Raw genomic sequence first — 27,994 nt, 5'->3', positions numbered from 1 at the left:
TCCCATGCCGCGCGACATGTGGAGCCCGGATATCAAGAGAGAAGAGGCGTCGCGGGCAGCCGGGGACAATGAGTTCTTCTCCCAGGCGCCGGGAGAAATGCCCGGCAGGGAGCAAACAGGTGCGTTTGTGCGACAGTCGGATTTCTCCTGAAGCAGACACAGGCGGCCCCGTACTGTACCTGGCGCATGCGCGGTAGGCCGGCCCCGCTCTCTCCCGGCGGCTGCAGTGACAGATCCGGCCACTAGCGGCCGCCAGTTCCCCGATTTTAATAATAATAATAATAATAACAATAATAATTGCTTGCACTTATATATCTCTTTTCTGGACACTCCACTCAATACCTCGACTGGGTGTCGATTACTATACCCCCCAAAAGCCGACTGCTCGAATATTCACACACGGGGGTACTTAGAGGTTCGTGTATGAAGGGGGGTTCATAGGAATGGGGGTGACTACTGATTCACCCCAATGAGTCGCGTGCAGCGTGGATTCGCTTGCATGTCTAATCCGGTGCGGGGCATTTATTTTGTGGGGTAGGGAAATATTTGCGCGTGTGCAGGGGGAGTTTTTTTCAGACGCCTGGTCCAGCAGCCCTATCCCCCTGCAGCTCCCAGCTGGCAGCCCCCTCCCCACTGGAGCCCAGCAGGTGGGAGCCTGGCGAGTACCTGGAGGGGAGACTCCTGGGAAAAACTAAGGCTGCTGCTGGGAGAGGTGTTAGTGGGGCCAGCAGGGGGCGCTCTCACCCTGCAGTCTGTGTGGGTCCTGATTCCCCAGTATAGTGACGGGGGACACTGGACTGTAAACAGGCGCCGTCCTTCAGATGAGACGTAAAACCGAGGTCCTGACTCTCTGTGACTCATTAACAATTCTCGAAAAGAGTAGGGGTGTAACCCCGGTGTCCTGGCCAAATTTCCCATTGGCCCTTACCAATCATGGCTTCCTAATCACCCCCCCTCTCTGAACTGGCTCCATCCCTCTGCTCTCCTCCCCACTGTGGAGTGTCCAGAAAAGCGCTCTATAAGTGTCAGCAATTAATTAATTAAGTGGGAGATAGCGTCCGGGAAAAACAGAAGATGGAGGGGAGGTGTGTGTGGGGGGGAGACGCCCAGGTCACTTGTTCGCGGTGATGGCTTGTTCTGAATTCTGAATAAAACGTTAACGCCCCCGTCCTCCCCCCCCAGGCTGCAGGCCGGAAGTGACGGCGGCGGCCCCGGTCATCGCGGTGGCGGCGCTGTTCGGCCAGGCGCCCGGGTCGGGCCACGATCTGCTGCTGGAGAAGGTGCGCACGCTGGAGGAGAAGGTCCGCGCGCTGGAGGGAGAGCGCGACGTCTTGCGCCGGACGATCGTCCGCCTGACGGTGGACGCAGGTACGCGCGTGGCGATTATCCCCCGCCCCCGGCTTCTGAATCGACTGAAATATCTCTTTCTTCCCCCTCGGCAACGGTGCTCACTGAAATAATTCAAAATGCCCTTTTTTAGATATTTCGATATTAACAGGTTGCGTACAAAACTATATTCCGGACTTTTTAACACACATAATTAATTGTATGTCAAAATGTGAGCATCAGGAATCAACATTTTATTGCTGATTGGCGACTTTAAGTGTTCTGGGGCATGCAGGTAACGTTTTAAAATGAGTCTTCTTAATGCAATGTGTTTTGGAGGCGGATGGAATTTCTTGAGGGTTCCTGAAACTATTCCTTTGGCCTGGACAGTCCATCACTGGAGACACACACTCACACACCCCGGACAGGACACCAGTCCATCACAGGACAGACACACACTCACACACCCTGGACAGGACACCAGTCCATCACAGGACACACACACACACACTCACACACCCTGGACAGGACACCAGTCCATCACAGGACACACACACAGACTCACACACCCTGGACAGGACACCAGTCCATCACAGGACACACACACACACTCACACACCCTGGACAGGACACCAGTCCATCACAGGACACACACACACTCACACCCTGGACAGGACACCAGTCCATCACAGGACACACACACACACACTCACACACCCTGGACAGGACACCAGTCCATCACAGGACACACACACGCCAGGGCCAGTTTTCCCAGAAGCCAATTAGCCCAAAAGCCTGTCTTTGGACCCGGAGAACACAGGGAGAACATGCAGACTCCACACAGACAGCCCCCCCCCCCAGGTCCATACCCGAGCCCGGAGCCCCCCCACGCTGTACCCCTCCGTACAGAGCTCCGTTGTTCCCGATTCCCGAGGTGATCTGTTAAAAGAAGGCGGTGTGTTGCGCTTCGGGCCGCGGCGATGTTGACGGACTGTCTTGTAGCGTGAAAAGGGTTTAAATTTCGACTTAAGGAGTTGGCCATCGTTATATTTCGCGAGGTATAATACGGGGGGAAAAAGAACATTTATATTTATCAACCTACTAGTAATACTGGGTGGATGTCACGTTCCCCAAAGTTCAGTGCCTCTCTCTAATAAAGTAGAAACGCGACATTAAACTCCGTTCGAAACGGGAGAAATCACCAGGACACGATACAACTGACGTCCGGAAAAAAAAGAAAAAAAGAACTCCTATTCCCATTTGTAATGACCCCGTCGTGTTTTTCCCGGTGTACTCTTCTCTTTCGGAGACCGTTTCTCTCTGGTGTTGTTTTGCTGTTGGAATAAATGCCGAGGTGACCCTTCTGTGTGGAGTCTGCGTGTTCTCTCCAGCGGGTCGTTTCCTCCACCGCAGGGGCTGGTCGAACCGGGGTCTCCCAATCGTCACAGAAGTGTGTGTCGTTTTGGGTGGTGGGGGGGGGGGGGGTGCATCGGGGATACTGCGCCCCGAGGGGGTGGCCTCTCACCTTGCTCCGGACGATGGGAGAAGACCTGTACCTTCACGAGTCCGGGTTGTGAAAACTTCTTCTGGCAGTTAAAAAAGTTTCGAAGAGACTACAGCGCTACCCTGTTTTCCATTTCTATCGTGTATTATTATACAGTCATAAGTATCTGTACTGATCACAGAGTCCCCCTCTCACTGCCAGGACAGGAGCCCAGTGCAGCACGAATAATAATAATAATTAATAAGTCTGGACCCTCCCCTCAGTGCTCTTCCCAGGTCAGGGTGATCCCCTCCAGCCCCCCCAGTGTGCAGCCCCCACCTGGATGATGCTCCAGTCCGCTCAGCACACAGCAGCTCTCAGTGGGGAGGAGAGCAGAGGGATGGAGCCAGTTCAGAGAGGGGGGGTGATTAGGAGGCCATGATGGGTCAAGACCAGGGGGGGAATCAGGCCAGGACACTGGGGTAACATCCCTACTCTTCTCCAGAGACACCCCGGGATTGTTAATGAGCACAGAGAGTCAGGACCTCGGTTTGACGTCTCATCCGAAGGACAGCGCCTGTTTACAGTCCAGTGTCCCCCTTCACTATACTGGGGCATCAGGACTCACACAGACCACAGGGTGAGAGCGCCCCCTGCTGGCCCCACTCACACCTCTCCCAGCAGCAACCTTGGGGGGGGGGAGGGGAGGGAAAAAACCAAAAGCTAAACAGATTTTTCTTTAAAACATTTTATTGATGCTTTACAAAAGTCCAGTCCAGTCTGGTGTCCCTCAGCTCCAGTCCAATCCAGTCTGGGGCCCCTCAGCTCCAGTCCAGTCCAGTCTGGGGCCCCTCAGCTCCAGTCCAGTCTGGTGTCCCTCAGCTCCAGTGCAGTCCAGACTGGGGTCCCTCAGCTTCGGTCCAGTCCAGTCTGGGGTCCCTCAGCTTCGGTCCAGCACAGTCTGGGGTCCCTCAGCTTCGGCCCAGTACAGACTGGGGTCCCTCAGCTTCAGTCCAGTCCAGTCTGGGGCCCCTCAGCTCCAGTCCAGTCCAGTCTGGGGCCCCTCAGCTCCAGTCCAGTCTGGTGTCCCTCAGCTCCAGTGCAGTCCAGACTGGGGTCCCTCAGCTTCGGTCCAGTCCAGTCTGGGGTCCCTCAGCTTCAGTCCAGCACAGTCTGGGGTCCCTCAGCTTCGGTCCAGCACAGTCTGGTGTCCCTCAGCTTCGGCCCAGTACAGACTGGGGTCCCTCAGCTTCAGTCCAGTCCAGTCTGGGGTCCCTCAGCTTCAGTCCAGCACAGTCTGGGGTCCCTCAGCTTCAGTCCAGTCCAGTCTGGGGCCCCTCAGCTTCGGTCCAGTCCAGTCTGGGGTCCCTCAGCTTCGGTCCAGCACAGTCTGGTGTCCCTCAGCTTCGGCCCAGTACAGACTGGGGTCCCTCAGCTTCAGTCCAGTCCAGTCTGGGGTCCCTCAGCTTCAGTCCAGCACAGTCTGGGGTCCCTCAGCTTCGGCCCAGTACAGACTGGGGTCCCTCAGCTTCAGTCCAGTCCAGTCTGGGGTCCCTCAGCTTCGGTCCAGCACAGTCTGGTGTCCCTCAGCTTCGGTCCAGCACAGTCTGGTGTCCCTCAGCTTCGGCCCAGTACAGACTGGGGTCCCTCAGCTTCAGTCCAGTCCAGTCTGGGGCCCCTCAGCTCCAGTCCAGTCCAGTCTGGGGCCCTTCAGCTCCAGTCCAGTCTGGGGCCCCTCAGCTCCAGTGCAGTCCAGACTGGGGTCCCTCAGCTTCGGTCCAGTCCAGTCTGGGGTCCCTCAGATTCAGTCCAGCACAGTCTGGGGTCCCTCAGCTTCGGTCCAGCACAGTCTGGTGTCCCTCAGCTTCGGCCCAGTACAGACTGGGGTCCCTCAGCTTCAGTCCAGTCCAGTCTGGGGTCCCTCAGCTTCAGTCCAGCACAGTCTGGGGTCCCTCAGCTTCGGTCCAGCACAGTCTGGGGTCCCTCAGCTTCAGTCCAGTCCAGTCTGGGGTCCCTCAGCTTCAGTCCAGCACAGTCTGGGGTCCCTCAGCTTCGGTCCAGCACAGTCTGGGGTCCCTCAGCTTCGGTCCAGCAGACTGGGGTCCCTCAGCTTCGGTCCAGCACAGTCTGGTGTCCCTCAGCTTCGGCCCAGCACAGACTGGGGTCCCTCAGCTTCGGTCCAGCACAGACTGGGGTCCCTCAGCTTCGGTCCAGCACAGTCTGGGGTCCCTCAGCTTCAGTCCAGACTGGGGTCCCTCAGCTTCGGTCCAGCACAGTCTAGGGTCTCTCAGCTCCAGTCCAGTCCAGTCTGGTGTCTCTCAGCTCCGGTCCAGTCCAGCCTATTTTCCCTAGGCTCCAGTCCAGTCGTCTGGTGTCCCTCAGCTCTGGTCCAGTCCAGTCCAGTCCAGTCTAGTCCAGTCCAGGCACAGAACCAGGAAAGGAACCTGGAAAGAATATTGTTATTGCAGGTGTGAGGGACATAGATACAGACGTCACCATGACATCAAACAGCAAGAGGAGACTCCTCCTTGAATCACAGACACGACCGGGCGGCGCCCCCCTGTCTGCTCACCTGCACCTCCTCTTCCTCTTCTTGTCCTTCCCGGCAGCCTGCTCCTCCTCTCCCTTCCTCTTCCTCTCCTGAGCTACGGTATCTGTCGCCTCCATCGGCTCGTCCTGATCTTCTGTCTCCACCGACACGCAGCTCAGGGACTTTAAAAAGGCGCATCGGCGCTTCTGAAGCAGAGACAGGAGAGTCACGTTAAGAGTCGGACTGGACACTCCAGGACATGAACACTGCACTGAGAGAGAGAGGGGTTCATACAGACACACTGACTGGACACTCCAGGACATGAACACTGCACTGAGAGAGAGAGGGGTTCATACAGACACACTGACTGGACACTGACTGGACACTGGACAGGAGTAAAGAGAGGATCAGAGCATTACCCACCTTATTTTTCTTCTGTCTCACAGGAGGTGGTGATTGGACCTCCTCTAGCTGGAGTCCGAGGAGGGAGAGAGGGGGCAGGAGAGGGACAGCACAGGGAGAGAAAGAGAGAGACAGGTGAGTCAAGTGTCCCAAGAGTACAGAGACTCTGCTGAGATCACACTCGCAGTGAGTGAGCCTGGGTGTAGCCCACTAATACTGACCCACTGGACACCATAGGACAGAGAGGAGGAGGAGGAGAGAGACAAACTGCCTGGACACCACAGGACAGAGTGGAGGAGGAGAGAGACACACTGAGGACAGAGAGGAGGAGGAGAGAGACACTGACAGACAGGGCTGAAAGAGAGAGAGACAGAGAGGCAGGGACAGACAGACAGCAGGCCGAGAGAGACACTGACAGACAGGGCTGAAAGAGAGAGAGACACTGAGACCCAGGGACAGACAAGACGGCGAAACTCCACCACAGACAGGACAGGAGGCAGGGTGGGACCAGCACTGACCTCCTTCCTCTCTCCTGCCGGAGGAGCTGTCTCCACCTCCTCTTCCTCCTGCAAGTCAAGAGACAGGCTGAGAGAGAGACGGGCTGGCGGGAAATCGGCGAACAGAGCTGAAGGCAGAGAGCCGGGGAGACAGGCCCAGCTGGGACAACGCAGGACAGACAGAGAGACAGACAGGGAGACACACGAAGAGACACAGGGAGAGAGACCAAGCTGGGACAATGCAGGACAGACAGAGAGCAGGGAGACACACGGAGAGACACAGGGAGACAGGCCCAGCTGGGACAACGCAGGACAGACAGAGAGCAGGGAGACACACGGAGAGACACAGGGAGAGAGACCCAGCTGGGACAACGCAGGACAGACAGAGAGCAGGGAGACACACGGAGAGAGAGAGGAGGGAGGGAGACCCAGCTGGGACAACGCAGGACAGACAGAGAACAAGGAGACACACGGAGAGACACAGGGAGACAGGCCCAGCTGGGACAACGCAGGACAGAGAGCAGGGAGACATGGAAAGAGAGAGGGAGAGAGACAGGGAGAGAGGGACAGACACAGAGACTCAGACAGAAGGACAGAAAGACAGAAAGAGAGAAGTGCAGATGGACAGATGACAGAGACAGAGAAAAGGACATATGGACTGATGGACAGAAAGACAGAAAAGGACAGAAAGACAGATGGACAGAAGGACAGATGGACAGATGGACTGAAGGATAGATGGACAGAAGGACAGATGGACGGACAGACAGATGGACGGATAGACGGACAGACTCTGCCCCACTTGCCTCGTCAGACATCTCAGCCTCTCTCCTTGCCCTCCGCACCGGGGAGGCCCAGGCGGGGCCTGGTGGGGCCGGGCGGGCGATGGGGGGCAGGACGGGTGGGGGCAGGGGCAGGGGCACCGCCCCGGGCAGCAGGGGGGGCTCGAGGGGCATGGCGGGGAAGAAGGGGGGGCGGCGGGGTGGGGCGGTCAGGGGCCTGAGGGGGCCGGAAGGGGGGGCCGGGGGCAGGGAGCGGAGGGGGCTCTCGGGCGAGGAGGGGGGGGACACCGAGCGGAACGAGTCGGGCGAGCCCGAGCGGGACGAGCCGGGCGACCCCGGGAGCTCCAGCTGCAGCTCGGCCGCCCTCTCCAGCTTCTGGACGAGCTCGGGGAAGCACGAAGACACCACAGGATTCTGTCCAGCGGGGAGATGGGGAAACACAACGCAGGGGGGATGAGGAGCAGAGACTACGCCTGGACAGGTGAGTGTGTTTAGTGTGTCCAGTAAGAGTCCGGACAGGTGAGTGTGTACAGTGTGTCCAGTGAGAATGTGGACAGGTGAGTGTGTCCAGTGTGTCCAGTCAGAGTGTGGACAGGTGAGTGTGGAGTGTGTCCAGTGAGAGTCTGGACAGGTGAGTGTGTCCAGTGAGAGTCTGGACAGGTGAGTGTGGACAGTGTGAGTTTGGACAGGTGAGTGTGGACAGTGTGTCCAGTAAGAGTCTGGACAGGTGAGTCTCTACAGTGTGTCCAGTGAGAGTCTGGACAGGTGAGTGTGGACAGTGTGTCCAGTAAGAGTCTGGACAGGTGAGTGTGGACAGTAAGAGTCTGGACAGGTGAGTGTGTCCAGTGTGTCCAGTAAGAGTCTGGACAGGTGAGTGTGTACAGTGTGTCCAGTGAGAGTGTGGACAGGTGAGAGTGGACAGTGTGTCCAGTGAGTGTGGACAGGTGAGTGTGGACAGTGTGTCCAGTGAGAGTCTGGACAGTAAGAGTCTGGACAGGTGAGTGTGTCCAGTGCGTCCAGTAAGAGTCTGGACAGGCGAGTGTGTCCAGTGTGTCCAGTAAGAGTGTGGACAGGTGTGTCCAACAGTAAGAAGCTGTCTTACCCTGTAACCCAGCTCAGGGGTGTTAGGGGGTGCTCTGTCTCCTCCCCAGATCTCACCTTCAGCTCTGGTGAAATGCCGGACTACTAGGAGACGCTGGAAACGAGGACACAAGACAGAGGTCAGGTCCACAGAGCTCACTCAATCACTACAGCAAGCAGAGACCTCTCGGCCATCAGGACTGTGGGGGTCATTGTGGGGAGCTGTAGGGTATCGGGAGTTTAGGGGTCAGTGTGGGGAGCTGTAGGGTATCGGGAGTTTAGGGGTCAGTGGGGGGAGCTGTAGGGTATCGGGATTTTAGGGGTCAGTGGGGGGAGCTGTAGGGTATCGGGAGTTTAGGGGTCAGTGTGAGGAGCTGTAGGGTATCGGGAGTTTAGGGGTCAGTGTGGGGAGCTGTAGGGTATCGGGAGTTTAGGGGTCAGAGTGGGGAGCTGTAGGGTATCGGGAGTTTAGGGGTCAGTGTGGGGAGCTGTAGGGTATCGGGAGTTTAGGGGTCAGTGTGAGGAGCTGTAGGATATCGGGGGTTTAAGGGTCAGTGTGGGGAGCTGTAGGGTATCGGGAGTTTAGGGGTCAGTGTGGAGAGCTGTAGGGTATCGGGAGTTTAGGGGTCAGTGGGGGGAGCTGTAGGGTATCGGGAGTTTAGGGGTCAGTGTGGGGAGCTGTAGGGTATCGGGAGTTTAGGGGTCAGTGTGGGGAGCTGTAGGGTATCGGGAGTTTAGGGGTCAGTGGGGGGAGCTGTAGGGTAGATGTGGGGCACCGGGCCCACCACAGGGCGGCCGGTCCAGTCTCGCGGAAGGCGACCGGGTCAGACTTACGGAAAAGCACCGGGACTTGGGCCGGGACCTCTCCCGCTGCCAGTCCGGGTTCGGCCTGACCGGTGTGACCTGTGAAGACGCCAAACAGCCCATCTCCGAGACAGCTCTGACCACATAGCCCAGCCCAGTCGTGTCGAGACTAGGGGCCTTGGGCAGTCTCTACAGTGTGTCCAGTGAGAGTGTGGACAGGTGAGTGTGTACAGTGTGTCCAGTGAGAGTCTGGACAGGTGAGTCTGACCAGTGTGTCCAGTAAGAGTCTGGACAGGTGAGTCTCTACAATGTGTCCAGTGAGAGTCTGGACAGGTGAGACTGACCAGTGTGTCCAGTAAGAGTCTGGACAGGTGAGTGTGTACAGTGTGTCCAGTAAGAGTCTGGACAGGTGAGTCTCTACAGTGTGTCCAGTGAGAGTTTGGACAGGTGAGTAGTACAGTGAGTCCAGTAAGAGTCTGGACAGGTGAGTCTCTACAGTGTGTCCAGGAAGAGTGTGGGACGTTCAGAGGCAATCTGTGCTCTCAGAAGGCCATAATGGACCTGCAGCTTGGTTTTCCTCGGACCCGCGACCCTGTCTCTTGAGCCGAGGCGTGTCCTCAGTCAAGATCACCACTGGAAGTGTCTCTCCTCGTCTGGAGGTGTTACCGTGAGACCTGGTCTGTCAAGCGCTTTGCGCTGCTATGTGTGTGAAAGGTGCTCTATCAGTGAAGTTTATTACTATTATTATTATTAATTATTATTATTATTATTATAATACAGCGAGCGCTGCTGGGGGCGGAGAGGCCAGTCGGAGGAGGGCTGGACGCTGGACGCTGGAAGGCGGGCGGGAGGGGTGGACTTACGACGCCTCGCCGGGCCCGGGTCCTGCTGCGACCGCGCACGGCCGTGCGGCATCTCTGTCGGTCCATCGTCCTGCCGAGACAAGCAGAGTCACAGAGGGGAGGGGAGGGGGCGGAGCCACACAGCTGGGCGGGTTGTTCCCCACCCCCGCCCCCCTCTGTGTACAGAAGAGCCTCCTGTCCTGACTGGAGGACCTCACCCAGCTGTGTGCTGAGAGAAGCCAGGGTATCAGCTTTGTTCCACACCCCCGCCACTCTCTGTGTACAGTAGAGCCTCCTGTCCTGACTGGAGGAGCTCACCCAGCTGTGGCTGGAGAGAAGCCAGGGTATCGGCTTCAACCACAGGGCTGGGCGGCTTGTTCCCCAACCCCACCACCCTCTGTGTACAGTAGAGCCCCCTGTCCTGACTGGAGGAGCTCACCCAGCTGTGGCTGGAGAGAAGCCAGGGTATCGGCTTCAACCACAGGGCTGGGCAGCTTGTTCCCCACCCCCACCACTCTCTGTGTAGAGGTGCACCTCCTCTCAATGTCATTTTACAGCACGATCACACCCATAAGAGTTGAGTAACGGTAAAAAAAACAACGTATTTCTCCACTTATTTTGTTATTTCTCGCCAGCGGCGCTTTTGACTTACTTACCGATTTCACGGGGATACTGAAGAGCGATTTTGAAGCTGAAACTAACGATCTAAGTTGAAGTAACTTTATTGGAAGAAACACGTGTTTAGAAAGGACTATATAGCGCTTTCCTCCTCCCCTGTCTTCATTCCTCTGAGCTCATGGGGCTCCGGCGCCGCCCCCCGCTAGAATCCGCCGCTGTGACGTCAGGCGGCTCATTGTGACGCCTCCGTGACGTCGCCCCCGACGCACTCACGGCTCAGCCGCGAAACAAAAATGCCATTTTCCACGGTTGGTTTTTTTTTTAGGTGGACATTTTATTTTTCCAACTCTCGGCGGCCAGCCGGGTGTCCCTGTACGACCCCGGTAGTCTGGACAGGCAGGGGAAACGGGTCCAGCTGTTTCCGGCCCAAGGATTACAAAAGCTGCACTTGAATTTAAAGACAAAATCACGTCGAGGGCGCATTCAGCACCCCCACGTCCAACACGGGTTTCCGTGGGGTTTGGTTCAGTGAAATTAGCACCCCCCCCCCCGACCCCCAAATCAAAGAAAGACCAACCTCCACCCCCCTCTAGCGCCCAAGGGCGTAAATTTCGGGCCACGCCACGTCCAAAAAACACGGGTTCCCCCCCCGTCCTGCGGGGAAAAGAAACGCCATTTTCTTTTCCGAGCGCTGCGTGGGATCTCACGACCCCCCCTCCCCCCCCAAAAAAAAACGGGCTTCGCAGACGAGGAAAACCAGGCACGTCGACCTCTCTACAACACCACACAGCTGTTTCTGTTTCAAACCGTGGGAAAAAAATAAATAAAATTTCGCCCCTCACTGACCGCCGCGCAAAAAAACACAACTTCACGCTACAGAAACGGCCTGTGTGAGGGGGGCACGGGAAAAAAATAAAACCTGCGTGTTTTCGGCAGAGTAAGCTCAGCGGGGAAACTCCCTGAATCTCGGGGTTGCTTCTTGAACCCCGAAAACGACCTTTTTTCTCTCTCTCGTTTTCTTGGTGTCGGGGACGTTCACGAACTCCGCCGCGTCGGTGCGATTCCCAGCGGGACTTGAACATAACCCCCCCCCCCCGTGGAGCCACAGCGCCCCCGTGTGGCCAAGAGGACCACCAGCCGCAGGGCTGAGCTTTTACTGCCGTGTCCCGCTTTCACTCTGGCGATGAAGGAGGGAATCAAGGAGGAGAATTAATATTGTGATCCACCAGTCCATCACAGGACACACAGACACCCTGGACAGGACACCAGTCCTTCACAGGATACCAGTCCATCACAGCCAGTGTCTCATGGGTGTCCAGGCTGGGTACCATCTGTCCATCACAGGACACACAGACACACACACTCACACAACCTGGACAGGACACCAGTCCATCACAGGACACACACACATATTATATTTCGCGAGGTATAATACGGGGGGAAAAAGAACATTTATATTTATCAACCTACTAGTAATACTGGGTGGATGTCACGTTCCCCAAAGTTCAGTGCCTCTCTCTAATAAAGTAGAAACGCGACATTAAACTCCATTAGAAACGGGAGAAATCACCAGGACACGATACACCTTGCTCCGGACGATGGGAGAAGACCTGTACCTTCACGAGTCCGGGTTGTGAAAACTTCTTCTGGCAGTTCAAAACGTTTCGAGGGACTACGGCGCTACCCTGTGTTCCATTTCTATCATGTATTATTATACAGTCATAAGTATCTGTACTGATCACAGAGTCCCCCTCTCACTGCCAGGACAGGAGCCCAGTGCAGCACGAATAATAATAATAATTAATAAGTCTGGACTCTCCACTCAGAGCTCTTCCCAGGTCAGGGGGATCCCCTCCAGCCCCCCCAGTGTGCAGGCCCCACCTGGATGATGCTCCAGTCCGCTCAGCACACAGCAGCTCTCATTGGGGAGGAGAGCAGAGGGATGGAGCCAGTTCAGAGAGGGGGGGTGATAAGGAGGCCATGATGGGTGAAGACCAGGGGGGGAATCAGGCCAGGACACTGGGGTAACACCCCTACTCTTCTCCAGAGACACCCCGGGATTGTAAATGAACACAGAGAGTCAGGACCTCGGTTTGACGTCTCATCTAAAGGACGGCGCCTGTTTACAGTCCAGTGTCCCCGTCACTATACTGGGGCATCAGGACCCACACAGACCGCAGGGTGAGCGCCCCCTGCTTGCCCTACTAACACCTCTCCCAGCAGCAACCTCAGTTTTTCCCAGGAGTCTCCCCTCCAGGTACTGACCAGGCTCCCACCTGCTGGGCTCCAGTGGGGAGGGGGCTGCTAGCTGGGAGCTGCAGGGTGAGATGGCTGCTGGGCAAACGATGGCTAAAGAGCTTCCTAGGACACCCTGGACTTCGTGGTCGACTTCCTTCTCTTCAGACGGAGGAGGTTTGAAATCTGTCTCGTTTCAAGGAGTATTGGACACGATGCCCCCCCCGCTATATCCCCGCCAACTGGTGGCACGCCGATGACGAGGGCTCTCGGCCTCAATCCGTCAACCACAAAAGAGAAAGAGAGAGACAGGTGAGTCAAGTGTCCCTAGAGCACAGAGACTCTGCTGAGATCACACTGGCAGGGAGTGAGCCTGGGTGTAGCCCACTAATACTGACCCACTGGACACCACAGGACAGAGAGGAGGAGGAGGAGGAGAGAGACACACTGCCTGGACACCACAGGACAGAGAGGAGGAGGAGGAGGAGAGAGACACACTGCCTGGACACCACAGACAGAGAGGAGGAGGAGAGAGACACACTGAGGACAGAGAGGAGGAGGAGAGAGACACACTGAGGACAGAGAGGAGGAGGAGAGAAACACTGACAGACAGGGCTGAAAGAGAGAGAGATAGAGATAGAGAGGCAGGGACAGGCAGACAGCAGGCCGAGAGAGACACTGACAGACAGGGCTGAAAGAGGGGGGAAACAGCTTTTTTAAAAAAATTTTATCGATGCTTAACAAAAGAACAAAAATTACAATACAGATTAATGTCAAGGGTTTATTTAGGTTTATTTAGTGATCCCCCCCCCATCTTACGATCATCACAGGACCTTAAAATAATACTTAATAATACAAGGTCATGCAGACGATCTGAGGACTCAGGTGGAGATAATGTGAAAGTTTCCCACAGTCCAGTCTGGGGTCCCTTAGCTTCAGTCCAGACTGGGGTCTGGGGTCCGTCAGCTTCAGTCCAGACTGGGGTCCCTCAGCTTCAGTCCAGACTGGGGTTTGGGGTCCCTCAGCTTCAGTCCAGTCCAGTCTGGGGCCCCTCAGCTTCAGTCCAGTACAGAATGGGTCCCCTCAGCTTCAGTCCAGTCTGGTGTCCCTCAGCTCCAGTCCAGTCCAGGCTGGGGCCCCTCAGCTCCAGTCCAGTCTGGTGTCCCTCAGCTCCAGTGCAGTCCAGACTGGGGCCCCTCAGCTTTGGTCCAGCACAGACTGGGGTCCCTCAGCTTTGGTCCAGTCCAGTCTGGGGCCCCTCAGCTCCGGTCCAGTCCAGTCTGGGGTCCCTCAGCTTCAGTCCAGCACAGTCTGGGGTCCCTCAGCTTCAGTCCAGCACAGAATGGGGTCCCTCAGCTTCCGTCCAGCACAGTCTGGGGTCCCTCAGCTTCGGTCCAGCACAGACTGGGGTCCCTCAGCTTTGGTCCAGCACAGTCTGGGGTCTCTCAGCTTCAGTCCAGACTGGTGTCCCTCAGCTCCAGTCCAGTCCAGTCTGGTTTCCCTCAGCTCCGGTCCAGTGCAGTCTGGTGTCCCTCAGCTCCGGTCCAGTGCAGTCTGGGGTCTCTCAGCTTCGGTCCAGCACAGTCTGGTGTCTCTCAGCTCCGGTCCAGTCCAGCCTGGTGTCCCTAGGCTCCAGTCCAGTCGTCTGGTGTCCCTCAGCTCCGGTCCAGTCCAGTCCAGTCCAGTCCAGTCCAGATCTTAGCAGGCACAGAACCAGGAAAGGAACCTAGAAAGAATATTGTTATTGCAGGTGTGAGAGACACAGACACAGCAAGAGGAGACTCCTCCTTGAATCACAGACACGACCGGGCGGCGCCCCCCTGTCTGCTCACCTGCACCTCCTCTTCTTCTTCTTGTCCTTCCCGGCAGCCTGCTCCTCCTCTCCCTCGCTCTTCCTCTCCTGACCTACAGTCTCCACCACCTCCATCGGCTCGTCCTGATCATCTGTCTCCACCGACACGCAGCTCAGGGAGTTTAAAAAGACGCACCAGCGCTTCTGAAGCAGAGACAGGAGAGTCACGTTAAGAGTCGGACTGGACACTCCAGGACATGAACACTGCACTGAGAGAGAGAGGGGTTCATACAGACACACAACTGGACACTCCAGTACATGAACACTGCACTGAGAGAGAGAGGGGTTCATACAGACACACTGACTGGACACTCCAGTACATGAACACTGCACTGAGAGTGAGAGAGAGGGGTTCACACAGACACACTGACTGGACACTCCAGTACATGAACACTGCACTGAGAGAGAGGGGTTTATACAGACACACTGACTGGACACTCCAGTACATGAACACTGCACTGAGAGAGAGGGGTTCATACAGATACACTGACTGGACACTCCAGTACATGAACACTGCACTGAGAGAGAGGGGTTCACACAGATACACTGACTGGACACTGACTGGACACTGGACAAGAGTAAAGAGAGGATCAGAGCATTACCCACCTTCTTTTTCTTCTGTCTCACAGGAGGTGGTGATTGGACCTCCTCCACCTGGAGTCCGAGGAGGGAGAGAGGGGGCAGGAGAGGGACAGCACAGGGAGAGGAAGAGAGAGACAGGTGAGTCAAGTGTCCCAAGAGCACAGAGACTCTGCTGAGATCACACTCGCGGTGAGTGAGCCTGGGTGTAGCCCACTAATACTGACCCACTGGACACCACAGGACAGAGAGGAGGAGGAGTAGAGAGACACACTGCCTGGACACCACAGGACAGAGAGGAGGAGGAGAGAGACACACTGCCTGGACACCACAGGACAGAGAGGAGGAGGAGAGAGACATACTGACTGGACACCACAGGACAGAGAGGAGGAGGAGAGAGACACACTGACTGGACACCACAGGACAGAGAGGAGGAGGAGAGAGACACACTGAGGACAGAGAGGAGGAGAGAGACACTGACAGACAGGGCTGAAAGAGAGAGAGACACTGAGACCCAGGGACAGACAAGACGGCGACAGACCACAGACAGGACAGGAGGCAGGGTGGGACCAGCACTGACCTCCTTCCTCTCTCCTTCCGAAGGAGCTGTCTCCACCTCCTCTTCCTCCTGCAAGTCAAGAGACAGGCTGAGAGAGAGACGGGCTGGTGGGACATCGGCGAACAGAGCTGAAGGCAGAGAGCCGGGGAGACAGGCCCAGCTGGGACAACGCAGGACAGACAGAGTGACAGACAGAAAGGAAGGAGAGAGAGAGACAAAGATGAAGGCACAGAAAGACAGCGGGCAAAGAGAAAGATTGAGATTGAGGGACAAACAAACTGAGAGAGAGAGAGGAAGGAGAGAGAGAGAGACAGAGATCGAGGGACAGACAGACTGACAGACGGGGCTGAAAGAGAGAGACAGAGAGGCAGGGACAGACAGACAGCAGGGTGAGAGAGAAACAGAGATCGAGGGACAATAAATTGGTTTCGAAATTTATTCTGAAAATTTACAATCATTCACTCCTGAAAAATATCGAGTTCAAATTATACATTATGTACAATATTGTAATCAACATATGGCTAATCATCAAAAATAAAAAAACTGTACTGGGGGACACAGCTGGCTGTGCTGTTCTGGACAGAACACACTGAGGTCCAGTTTCCACCTCCTGCAGGATCAAACAGCACCCCCACTGGCTCTCCAGTGAACAGAGGGACAGACAGAGAGGCTCCAGGCTGCAGGGTGACAGTGTCTCTGTGAGCTGAAAGACAATCAGGACAGAGGATGATATAAGAACACACTCTGTCAAGAATATAGAGCCCTCTAGTGACCCTACTGTAGACCTGCTCACCGCCCACAGTGACGATCACACTGTGTAGTTGCCCTGATCAGCTGGAGTGAGGGAGCGGAGTGTCAGAGAGCTGTTCTGCACTGACACTCACTGTTCGTACCTGGGGCCAGGGAGCCCTGCGTTGCTCAGTAAGACTATACAAGACTGGACAGATCCTGCAGGATCAAACAGCACCTCCACTGGACCAGCAGTGTGGAGGGGGAGAGACAGAGAGGCACCAGGCTGCAGGCTGTGGACTTCTGAGTGAGCTGAAAAGGGACAGGTAGAAACATGTTGAATATTTAGTTTTACAACAATACCTTGAGTTTGGACTGCGATCAGCTTCATTTTGTATTTCAGCTGTGAAAATGCAATTTCAAAAATGCACGCCCCAGTCATGTTAGGTTCAAGTTACAGTTGCATCACAACTCAATACATTTGCAATTCACTTCAAATGTTGTTTTTGTTTGATCCAGTCTGTCCTCACCTAAAGGAGATATGGACTCAGTCTTTGGAATTTGTATATACAGTGCCTTGCGAAAGTATTCGGCCCCCTTGAACTTTTCAACCTTTTGCCACATTTCAGGCTTCAAACATAAAGATATACATTTTTTATTTTATGTGAAGAATCACCAACAAGTGGGACACAATTGTGAAGTGGAATGAAATCTATTGGATTTTTTAAACTTTTTTAACTAATAAAAAAATGAAAAGTGGGGCGTGCAAAATTATTCGGCCCCTTTACTTTCAGTGCAGCAAACTCACTCCAGAAGTTCAGCGAGGATCTCTGAATGATCCAATGTTGTCCTAAATGACTGATGGTGATAAATAGAATCCACCTGTGTGAAATCAAGTCTCTGTATAAATGCACCTGCTCTGTGATAGTCTCAAGGTTCTGTTGAAAGTGCAGAGAGCATCATGAAGACCAAGGAACACACCAGGCAGGTCCGTAATACTGTTGTGGAGAAGTTTAAAGCCGGATTTGGATACAAAAAGATTTCCCAAGCTTCAAACATCCCAAGGAGCACTGTGCAAGCGATCATCTTGAAATGGAAGGAGTATCAGACCACTGCAAATCTACCAAGACCTGGCCGTCTCTCTAAACTTTCAGCTCAGACAAGGAGAAGACTGATCAGAGATGCAGCCAAGAGGCCCATGATCACTCTGGATGAACTGCAGAGAACTACAGCTGAGGTGGGAGAGTCTGTCCATAGGACAACAATCAGTCTTACACTGCACAAATCTGGCCTTTATGGAAGAGTGGCAAGAAGAAAGCCATTTCTCAAAGATATCCATAAAAAGTCTCGTCTAAAGTTTGCCACAAGCCACCTGGGAGACACCCCAAACATGTGGAAGAAGGTGCTCTGGTCAGATGAAACCAAAATCGAACTTTTTGGCCACAATGCAAAACGATATGTTTGGCGTAAAAGCAACACAGCTCATCACCCTCAACACACCATCCCCACTGTCAAACATGGTGGTGGCAGCATCATGGTTTGGGCCTGCTTTTCTTCAGCAGGGACAGGGAAGATGGTTAAAATTGAGGGGAAGATGGATGTAGCCAAATACAGGACCATTCTGGATGAAAACCTGTTGGAGTCTGCAAAAGACCTGAAACTGGGACGGAGATTTATCTTCCAACAAGACAATGATCCCAAACATACAGCAAAATCTACAAAGGAATGGTTCACAAATAAACGTATCCAGGTGTTTGAATGGCCAAGTCAAAGTCCAGACCTGAATCCAATCAAGAATCTGTGGAAAGAGCTGAAAACTGCTGTTCACAAACGCTCTCCATCCAACCTCACTGAGCTCGAGCTGTTTTGCAAGGAAGAATGGGCAAGAATTTCAGTCTCTCGATGTGCAAAACTGATAGAGACATACCCCAAGCGACTTGCAGCTGTAATCGCAGCAAAAGGTGGCTCTACAAAGTATTAACGCAAGGGGGCCGAATAATTTTGCACGCCCCACTTTTCATTTTTTTATTAGTTAAAAAAGTTTCAAAAATCCAATAGATTTCGTTCCACTTCACAATTGTGTCCCACTTGTTGGTGATTCTTCACATAAAATAAAAAATTTATATCTTTATGTTTGAAGCCTGAAATGTGGCAAAAGGTTGAAAAGTTCAAGGGGGCCGAATACTTTCGCAAGGCACTGTATATATATTTCAGTGATCCCTCAGCCATTCCTTCTGTTTTGTAATTCAATTTCTCTTTTAAAATTCCTTCCCCACTTCTAGGACCTGCAGTTGCTGAACTCCACAATGGCTTCTATTGGAAAGTCTGTGACTGAGACCAAGTAAGTGTTCACTTTTTTATGAAACCATTATTTATTTTGGAGCAATGAGCAATTCTTATATAAATACAATAAAATCATTATGCTCAAACTATGAGAGAGAAAATTAAGGATAATTTAAGAAATCAGTCTTAGCTTGTTTCTATACACAGATGGTATTATTTATTTTCAAAGGAAACCCACGAGGATTCCCCTGGTGTGCAAGATGTGCCTGAATACTTTTGATCAGCTTCCTGCTCACTTGAAGAGGGCATGTATGAAGCACGCCACGGCAGAAGAGATCAGGATGGCCTCTCAACAGGCGAGGAAGGACATGATAAATCACCTGAAGAACATCGTGGATTACAACAGAATAGAGATCGTGTCTGGCGAGGCAAACAGGGCAGTGGTTGTAAGACTGCTGGAGTCCTTGGCATTAGGGACTAAATATACTAAACGCATGATGCTAAAATGTTATTTTCACATATATTAATGTAATAAATGATTGCTTATGCTTTATGCACTACTTCACTGCTTCACTGCTCTATGCTGTCTGGAAATAAATCCTCAGACTGCTTACTGCCCTGGGCATGTACCAATAAATCCGAATGCACATCTGAATCCCAAACAGAATCTCTAGTAAAATATGATCATTTGTGAAACAGGCAAATGACTGTCTCAGGGGCCCATTCCTCATTCTCAAGACACATGTATGTAGTACGTACACCATGCATTGAGCAATAGGGACTGAAGACACCACAGGTAAGGTTAGAAGTCATTCTGAGGTGCCACATGTGAGGGATACAGCTAGGCATCTGAAATGCAGGGTTTGAGAGCCTTCAGGAGCACTGCATCCTTTGAGACAGACCCGTGCGTGTTAAACAAATGATAATTTCTTTCAGCATTAGGGACTAAATATACTAAACGTATGATGCTAAAATCCTGAAAAAAGGATGTGCTCCATCTCGTCAGTAGATTGGATTCCAAAACTGATTTGGGTCAAAATACATTACCTTTGAAGATAAGGTACAGTCTACTGTAGGGAACCATCAACGTAGAAAGCATTGGCCTTCCCTGGGGGGCAGGTAGGTGCAAAAGATAAACCTTTATCCTAAGATAAGTGGCCAAGCTCATCATGTTGCCATAGTAGACAAAGTTCTATAAAATGTTAAATAACTTTTAAAAAAAGCATTTTGGTCTTTCAGTACTGTACAAGGTGAATTAAACTGTCCCTGGTAATGCAAAGTAATTAGAAGCATCCCAGAAACTTTATCTCTAGAAACATTAGCTGTTTTATATCATGTAATTTAGTGTGATGTTGTCAGAATTCAAGGACATTATCACACACAGAAATTGGTTCAGTTAAATCTAAAAAACACAGCTAAACATGGGTTTAAATGTAAAATAGAAGTCTTACCTCTTGTCAAAAGATTTAATTCAAGAAGTGAACCTCAGATCCTTCTTTGAAAAAAGTAAGTTCAAATGAAAATGATTGTTAAAAACTGGGCTTTCAATAAATGACAAATTTAATCTAATACTGGTCTGATCATGGTAGCAGGAAGGTGTGAAAATTACTCTGTACCTAGGAGTATTTTGATCCCGAGTTCTGAATCCCAAACAGAATCTCTAGTAAAATAGGAGGCACTGGACTATAAATACCCATCCATGTTATAACACACTCACCAAGGGTTTTTTAGTTTAACTCTGAGCTTTGAGAGATTTAATACCTATGGTACCCATATTCATCCTTTATTTAAGGGAAGTACACATCCTAGACACACAGGAAACCCTCTTGCCCCAAGGGAAGACCGATACTTTGGATGGTAATGATTGAACCTGGCTTACAACAGACATCTTTTGAAATGGTAATTCTTTCAGGTGGCTTGGCAAACTTCCTGCCCCAGATAAGACAGGTACTTTGGATGTTAATGCTTGAGACTAGACATCTTTGGAAATGGTAATTCTTTGCGAGGGCTTTGGAAACTCTATTTCTTTGAATGCACCTGCACTGTTGAATATACTTTAAACCCATGCTTAGCCATGTTTTTAAAATTAAATTATAACGATTTCTGTGTTTGATAATGGTAGCAAAGGCTTACTGGATACGAGTGTCAAGTGTCGACACGAGTGTGAGCAGCGTCGATTCGAGTGTGAACGGTGTCAACACGAGTCCTGTTGTTCAGTACAGTGTCAATACGAGTGTGAACAGTGAGTCCTGTTGGTCAGTACAGTGTCAATACGAGTGTGAACAGTGTCGACACGAGTGTGAACAGTGAGTCCCGTTGATCAAAAAAGTATCAATATAAGTGTGAACGGTGAGTCCTGTTGTTCAGTATAGTGTCAATACGAGTGTGAACAATGAGTCCTGTTGTTCAGTACAGTGTCAATACGAGTGTGATAAGTGTCGACATGAGTGTGAACACTGAGTCCTGTTGATCAAAAAAGTATTAATAGAAGTGTGAACGGTGAGTCCTGTTGTTCAGTATAGTGTCAATACGAGTGTGAACAGTGAGTCCTGTTGTTCAGTACAGTGTCAATACGAGTGTGAACAGTGAGTCCGGTTCTGTACAGTGTCAATACGAGTGTGAACAGTGAGTCCGGTTCTGTACAGTGTTAACTCATTGAATTCCCTCTTGCTCTGCACAGTGTTACAGGTGAGAACACGTGTTTTATTCTTTGCAGAATTAACACAGACAGATACTGCTGTTGAATACTCCACAGTCAACAAACCCCAAGCCGCACAAAGTGAGGATCTTTTACTTCTATCTATTAAACTAGCAGAAATAAAACATCATGATAACTTCTTGCTGCTCTGTCCAGTTTTAACACAAGTGTGAACATTTGTAATAATAGTGAGTCCTGCTGTTGTGTACAGCGTGAATACAAGCGTGAACAGTGAGTCCTGTCGTCTGAACAGTGTCAATAAGCGTGTGAACAGTGAGCCCTGTTGTTCAGTATGGTGTTAATGTAAGTCTTATCCTGTATAGTATAAGTTAACATAAGTATTGACCCGTATCCTGTTCTCTACAGACATCACACTACCCAACAGTGATGTGGAGTACGCCACCGTTAACAAACCGAGAGCAGCACAAAGTGAGGACTTTTTTAACTCTTTACCACAGTATAAAACCCACAGGAGTAATGAGAATGACACTGAAAACAACAACACTGATAGTGAACAAGAGATTTTGAACAATACACATTCTAGTCAGATTTAAATACCCACAGACCTGACCGTTGGAAGTAGTAAAAAAATGCAAATTATTTTTTTTCTGCGTGCAGGTTTTCTAAGAATTGAAGAAAGGTTAAAAACCATTCGCCATTTGGTTTTTCAAGCCTGTCTGGTAGTTAGTGATTAATTGGACCCATGATTTAATCCACCTGTATCTGGAGAGAAGCCAGGGTATCGGCATCAACAACAAGGCTGGGCAGCTTGTTCCCCACCCGCCTCTGTGTAAAGACGCGTCACCCATTCTTGGTTTTATTTTCACCTTTCACTATACGTGAAGAATTCCAAAAGGTGCACAAATGCTCAGGAGCTATTCTGTGGTTCAGCGATGTCTCTGGAGCCTTTTTTCACAGTGTGCGACTTCCCTGTGTGTCTCCCCGAACACAGGGTCTGACTGAAGGGGCACTGACCTGCAGGAATGGGAGGAGACCGAGCTGGGACGGTTCTGCCACGTCAGCGAAACTCTGGACCCCGACTTCATCTGCCAAAGAAACAGCAGCGTCAATTAACTCAGCCAGCGAGTTCAACTGTCGCCTCCCTTTTCTCCATCTCTGTGTGTCCCATCTCTTCATAACCCGTCTCCTATCAATCCTACTGTGTTTCATTTACTCTTCCTCACTCTGTCTCCTGTCCGGTTGTCTGCACTTAAAACTGAGGTATTTCCTGTGATTTCCTCTCTCTCGCTGTGTCTCCTGTCCTGTGGGTTTGTTACTGAGGGATTCTCTGTGATCTCCTCTCTCTCGCTGTGTCTCCTGTCCTGTGGGTTTGTTACTGAGGGATTCTCTGTGATCTCCTCTCTCTCGCTGTGTCTCCTGTCCTGTGTGTTTGTTACTGAGGGATTCTCTGTGATCTCCTCTCACTCTCTCACTGTGTCTCCTGTCCTGTGTGTAAGTATGTTTGTTACTGAGGTATTTCCTGTGATCTCCTCTCTCTCACTGTGTCTCCTATTCTTCAGTGTTTTAATCCTCTTAAATAATTTAGCTCATTCCTCTCTCACTCACTGCGACTCCTATCCATTCTGTGTTCAGTTCCTCTGACTTGCCTCTTGCATCAGCGCTAGCAATATCATGCATCTATTTAATTTAAAATTATTGATCTGTCACCTTGATAGTTCGATCTCTGCTACAGTTAGCATAGATGGCACAATTAAAAGGACGATGAGCTCAACATCTGTGCGCGTCTAATTAACTGAACCGTACAGAACGTCCTGCCTCAGCTAGTCTCTCGCTGGCGGGGTCGCCCATCGGCTAGGCCACGTCTCCAGGAAATTCTGCGGACTGGACACTGCGGGAGGGTGGGGCTGTGTTTCCACACGAACCCCGGAAATCACTCAGGATCTCCAGAGAGACTCCTGTAGCCTTACAGCATCACAGTCACAGGCCTCAGCATTGCAACTGTATAATATCAAACGCCCAGACACCCTGAGGTGAGGCCGACCAGTCTGAAGTATTACCTGTAAACACCAGGCACACTGGAACCTGACTTCATCATCCACTTAGCGCAGAGGTGGGGCGGACAGTCAGTTTTCTGGGGAGAAAATAAACAACACCAGGAATTTAGCATACTGAAAGGATCATGGAGTGATGATCTGGCTGAACCCGCTTGGCTGAGGGGCTCCTGGCCAGAGGACGAGGAGGCTGGGACCCCCCCTGCACAGCGAGGAGGAGTGACCAGGGGGGGCAGCTACACAGGTGGAGACGGGGTGAGAGAGGGACGCGAGGGTGAGAGGGGGATCACGTGCAGTATTGACAGTGTTTCAGGAGAGGAGTCAGGAGTGATTGCTAAAATATCGACAGCCGAGTCTGACCGAACTAGGGTGTGGCCTTCCCTCATGAACTTTCATCACAAACTCCTGTCTTCCTGCGGTGTCTCTGAGGAAGCTACCATTTTTCATTGGCTAATAAGAGGTGGAAGAGGTGTTAGTGGGACAGCAGGGGGGCGCTCACCCTGCGGTCTGATACCCCAGTATAGTGACGGGGGACACTATACTGTAAACAGGCGCCGTCCTTCGGATGAGACGTAAAACCGAGGTCCTGACTCTCTGTGGTCATTAAAAATCCCAGGGCGTCTCTCGAAAAGAGTAGGGGTGTAACCCAGGCGTCCTGGCCAAATTTCCCATTGGCCCTTACCAATCATGGCCTCCTAATAACCCCCCTCTCTGAACTGGCTTCATCCCTCTGCTCTCCTCCCCACTGAGAGCTGGTGTGTGGGGAGCGTTCTGGCGCACTATGGCTGCTGTCGCATCATCCAGGTGGGGGCTGTACATTGGTGGTGGTAGTGGGATTCCCCATTCCCTGTGCAGCGCTTTGAGTGGAGTGTCCAGAAAAGCGCTATATAAGTGTTAATAATTATTAGTAAGGCCCCTCAGTAGTTGAGATCTCTGTTATACCCATCTAGAAACATGCAATCAGCATGTTATTGATGAAGCAATAGTCACAACATTATTCCACACCTCTAACCCTGCACTAGGGGTCATGCTTCAGGCTCGGGCCAGGGTGAGAGGCGGGTTATGATGACAGTCATGCTTTCTACACCTTATACTGAGCTCAGAAATGGACCGGGCGGACATCTCACGAGCAGATCCCTCCACGTATAAGAAAGGCAACTTGTCTCGGCAAAAATACCACGGATTCACATCCGAAATATGATAAAAAGGCAAAATCCCCACACTTGGAATGCAAACGTACCCTAAAAAGGAAACACGGTTTTAAAACCAACTTGATTTTCCCCTGGAGAAACCTTTTTATGGACACATCGCATCTATTACACATGTATAACTAAATATAAAGATAAAACTTAATATAAGAAGTCATGACATATCACACATGACGAAGTCTGGTCCAGAATAAACAGTTTACACTGACCCACCTTTATTTACCCTGGTCATTTGTTTCAATTTGTTTCAATTTGGGATCTACACCTGGGAGCCCTGAAATGTTGGCCAGAGGGGAGAAGCTGATATTCAGACGTGAGAATATTGTAACGCAACGGGGGCTCCGGCGGGCGCCCTTGCCGCATTAGGTCGGCCCCTGCACCGTCCGGGGCTCGAACCCGGGACTTCCGCGACTCTCTGCAGCGACCTAGCCCCGTGAGCTAAAAAGAGATCTCTCTTTAGCTCACGGGGCTAGGTTGCTGCAGAGAGACGCGGGAGTCCCGGGTTCGAGCCTCCAGTCGGGATGGGGCCGACCAGATGCGGCAAGGGCGCCCGCCGGAGCCCCCGTTGCGTTACATTGGTGTCAGAAGTGGGATGGGATAGCCCTTCGCCGGGGACGGCGATTTAAGCGGGGGAGAGTGTAATGCTTACGGCCGACAAGCACTGTGTGTAAGAGCCGGCGTACCAGAGCGGGTGACGTCACCGCCCTTCCCTGTGATAGCAGGACCACAACTACTGGGCTGTGGAGAGATCTCTCTTTAGCTCACGGGGCTAGGTCGCTGCAGAGAGACGCGGAAGTCCCGGGTTCGAGCCCCGGACGGTGTAGGGACCGACCTAATGCGGCAAGGGCGCCCGCCTGAGCCCCCGTTGCGTTACAATATATTTTAAAAAAGGATCTGGTGTTGTTTTTCACCTGTCTAATCAAAGCTTGTTCAAAAATTATCTGATTATAAGACTCACGAGTTTATAATCATACTCATTCCACTTTTTAACCCCGTATATATGCACAATATGAAACGTATATACACTAAATCTCACGTGTGACTCCCATAATATACATTTCTTTACGAAAATTAGGAACACTTATTACAATTATCAACCCCCCATGACGAGGCAATATTTCATACCTTTGTTTCTTTGTGGGTTCAAAGTTCTGTCCTGTCGTTTCACACGTAATGTTTTGGTAGTTATCTCAATTTTCCTTTGCAATTATCTCCAAGATCATCATCAACTTTTTGTAAAACGCTATGCACAACTGATATTTAAAGAAAGTCCTGTACCAAAACGTCTTCGTAGGGAAAGACAACTTTTTTTCCCTTACGTCAGTCGCTACACGCTTACTCTTAAAATCCATTCATCGCCTTTTCGTTTTTTATTGTGTTTCACTGACATTTCTGTCACAATTCTGAGGGACCCCAAATAAAATTCACTGGCCGGTATAAAGAAGCCGGCGAGGTTAAGACAGGTATCAAGCCACCTGCGTATCTAACGGACGTTTAAAATAAAAAAATGGCGTGTAATGTTGCGAATGGCTACTGTTTTTTTATAGTTTGTCGATTGTAAGGGACGTGGGCCGCGACAGAAATACTGGTCGGAGTAGGAAAAGGTTTATTGATGGTTTATTGTACCGCAACGGTCACAATTGACTCACCAGCAAAGATGGCGCCGAGGCCACATCGACTCCCTCCCGCCCTGCCTCGCACCGAAGCTCGAGCTGCGGAGCGCGACGCCGAACCGCCGGTCCGCGGGCGCGGGCGCCGGACATAGACGTCATAACCCCTTCCGAGGCGCAGGAATTATAGATCACTGTAGTTTCTTCTGGACCCGGGTTAGGGACAGTGTGCCCTCCGTGAGAGTCTTCTGAGGAAGCCAGTGTCACATGGGTGTCCAGGCTGGGTACCATCTGTCCATCACAGGACACACAGACATACACACTCACACACCCTGGACAGGATACCAGTCCATCACAGGACACACACACACACTCACACACCCTGGACAGGACACCAGTCACTCACAGGACACACACAGACACACACTCACACACCCTGGACAGGACACCAGTCCCTCACAGGACACACACACTCACTCAAACACCCTGGACAGGACACCAGTCCATCACAGGACACACACACACCCTGGATAGGACACCAGTCCCTCACAGGACACACACACACACTCACTCACACACCCTGGACAGGACACCAGTCCCTCACAGGACACACACACACCCTGGATAGGACACCAGTCCATCACAGGACACACAGACACACACACTCATACACCCTGGACAGGACACCAGTCCATCACAGGACACACACACACTCACTCACACACCCTGGACAGGACACCAGTCCATCACAGGACACACACACACCCTGGATAGGACAACAGTCCATCACAGGACACACACACACTCACTCACACACCCTGGACAGTACACCAGTCCATCAGAGGACACACACACACTCACTCACACACCCTGGACAGGACACCAGTCCATCACAGGACACACACACACCCTGGATAGGACACCAGTCCATCACAGGACACACAGACACACACACTCATACACCCTGGACAGGACACCAGTCCATCACAGGACACACACACACTCACTCACACACCCTGGACAGGACACCAGTCCATCACAGGACACACACACACCCTGGATAGGACACCAGTCCATCACAAGACACACACACACACACACACACTCACACACACCCACACACACCCTGGACAGGACACCAGTCCCTCACAGGACACACACACACAACCTGGATAGGACACCAGTCCCTCACAGGACACACACACACTCACTCACACACCCTGGACAGGACAGCAGTCACTCACAGGACACACACACACTCACTCACACACCCTGGACAGGACACCAGTCACTCACAGGACACACACACACTCACACACCCTGGACAGGACACCAGTCCATCACAGGACACACACACACCAGGTCCAGTTTTCCCAGAAGCCAATTAGCCCAAAAGCCTGTCTTTGGACCCGGAGAACACAGGGAGAACATGCAGACTCCACACAGACAGCCCCCCCCCCCGGGTCCAGACCCGAGCCCGGAGCCCCCCCGCGCTGAACCCCTCCGTACAGACGGCCGCACACAGCTCCGTTGTTCCCGATTCCCGAGGTGATCTGTTAAAAGAAGCCGGTGTGTTGCCTCCAGGTGAGGCCCGCGGCCCGACGCCGGTGGTGGCGGTTGTGGCGGCGGCAGAGAACGCGGCGCCGGTGCCGACGACGAGCGGGGCGCCCCCCCCCCCCCGAAAGCCCCTCGACGTGGGGGCCGCGGCCCGCCCCGGCGACAGCACCCCCCGATCCGGCAGGCGGCCGGTCTCCCGCAGGGAGAAGACGATGAAGCAGCTGGGGAAAATGTCTTCTGTCCGAGGTAGGAGCAGCAGGGCTGGGCGTTTTGTTGGAGCGAAGTCCCCCTCCAGATAACCCATGAACCCC

The 27,994-nt window shown here is 52.2% G+C and overlaps 1 protein-coding gene and 1 long non-coding RNA gene across 2 annotated transcripts; both read left to right on the top strand.

The window, feature by feature from the left end:
- Nucleotides 1–16: 16 nt before the first annotated feature.
- LOC148664251 (uncharacterized) lies at nt 17–27,982 on the top strand. The gene is made up of 3 exons (XM_088630902.1): nt 17–119; nt 1,183–1,368; nt 27,711–27,982. Exons 1-3 carry the CDS (start codon nt 17–19, stop codon nt 27,980–27,982), a joined length of 561 nt encoding a protein of 186 aa, XP_088487028.1.
- LOC148664252 (uncharacterized) lies at nt 18,527–19,158 on the top strand. Its single transcript, XR_015936479.1, has 2 exons — nt 18,527–18,656; nt 18,828–19,158. It is a non-coding gene; the product is annotated as an uncharacterized LOC148664252 (long non-coding RNA).
- Nucleotides 27,983–27,994: the final 12 nt, after the last annotated feature.

This window comes from Lepisosteus platostomus, chromosome 5 (assembly GCF_059453375.1).
Source record: "Lepisosteus platostomus isolate fLepPlt1 chromosome 5, fLepPlt1.hap1, whole genome shotgun sequence".
In the NCBI taxonomy this organism is placed as follows: domain Eukaryota; kingdom Metazoa; phylum Chordata; class Actinopteri; order Semionotiformes; family Lepisosteidae; genus Lepisosteus; species Lepisosteus platostomus.
This window is presented reverse-complemented; position numbering and strand designations above follow the sequence as displayed.

What these genes read in the sequence shown, in the direction of transcription:
- LOC148664251 (XM_088630902.1), top strand. Translation starts at nt 17, where the DNA reads ATGTGGAGCCCGGATATCAAGAGAGAAGAGGCGTCGCGGGCAGCCGGG. An exon ending in GCCCGGCAGGGAGCAAACAG is followed by an intron (nt 120 to 1,182) that starts GTGCGTTTGTGC and finishes CTCCCCCCCCAG; the next exon opens with GCTGCAGGCCGGAAGTGACG. An exon ending in CCGCCTGACGGTGGACGCAG is followed by an intron (nt 1,369 to 27,710) that starts GTACGCGCGTGG and finishes TGTTGCCTCCAG; the next exon opens with GTGAGGCCCGCGGCCCGACG.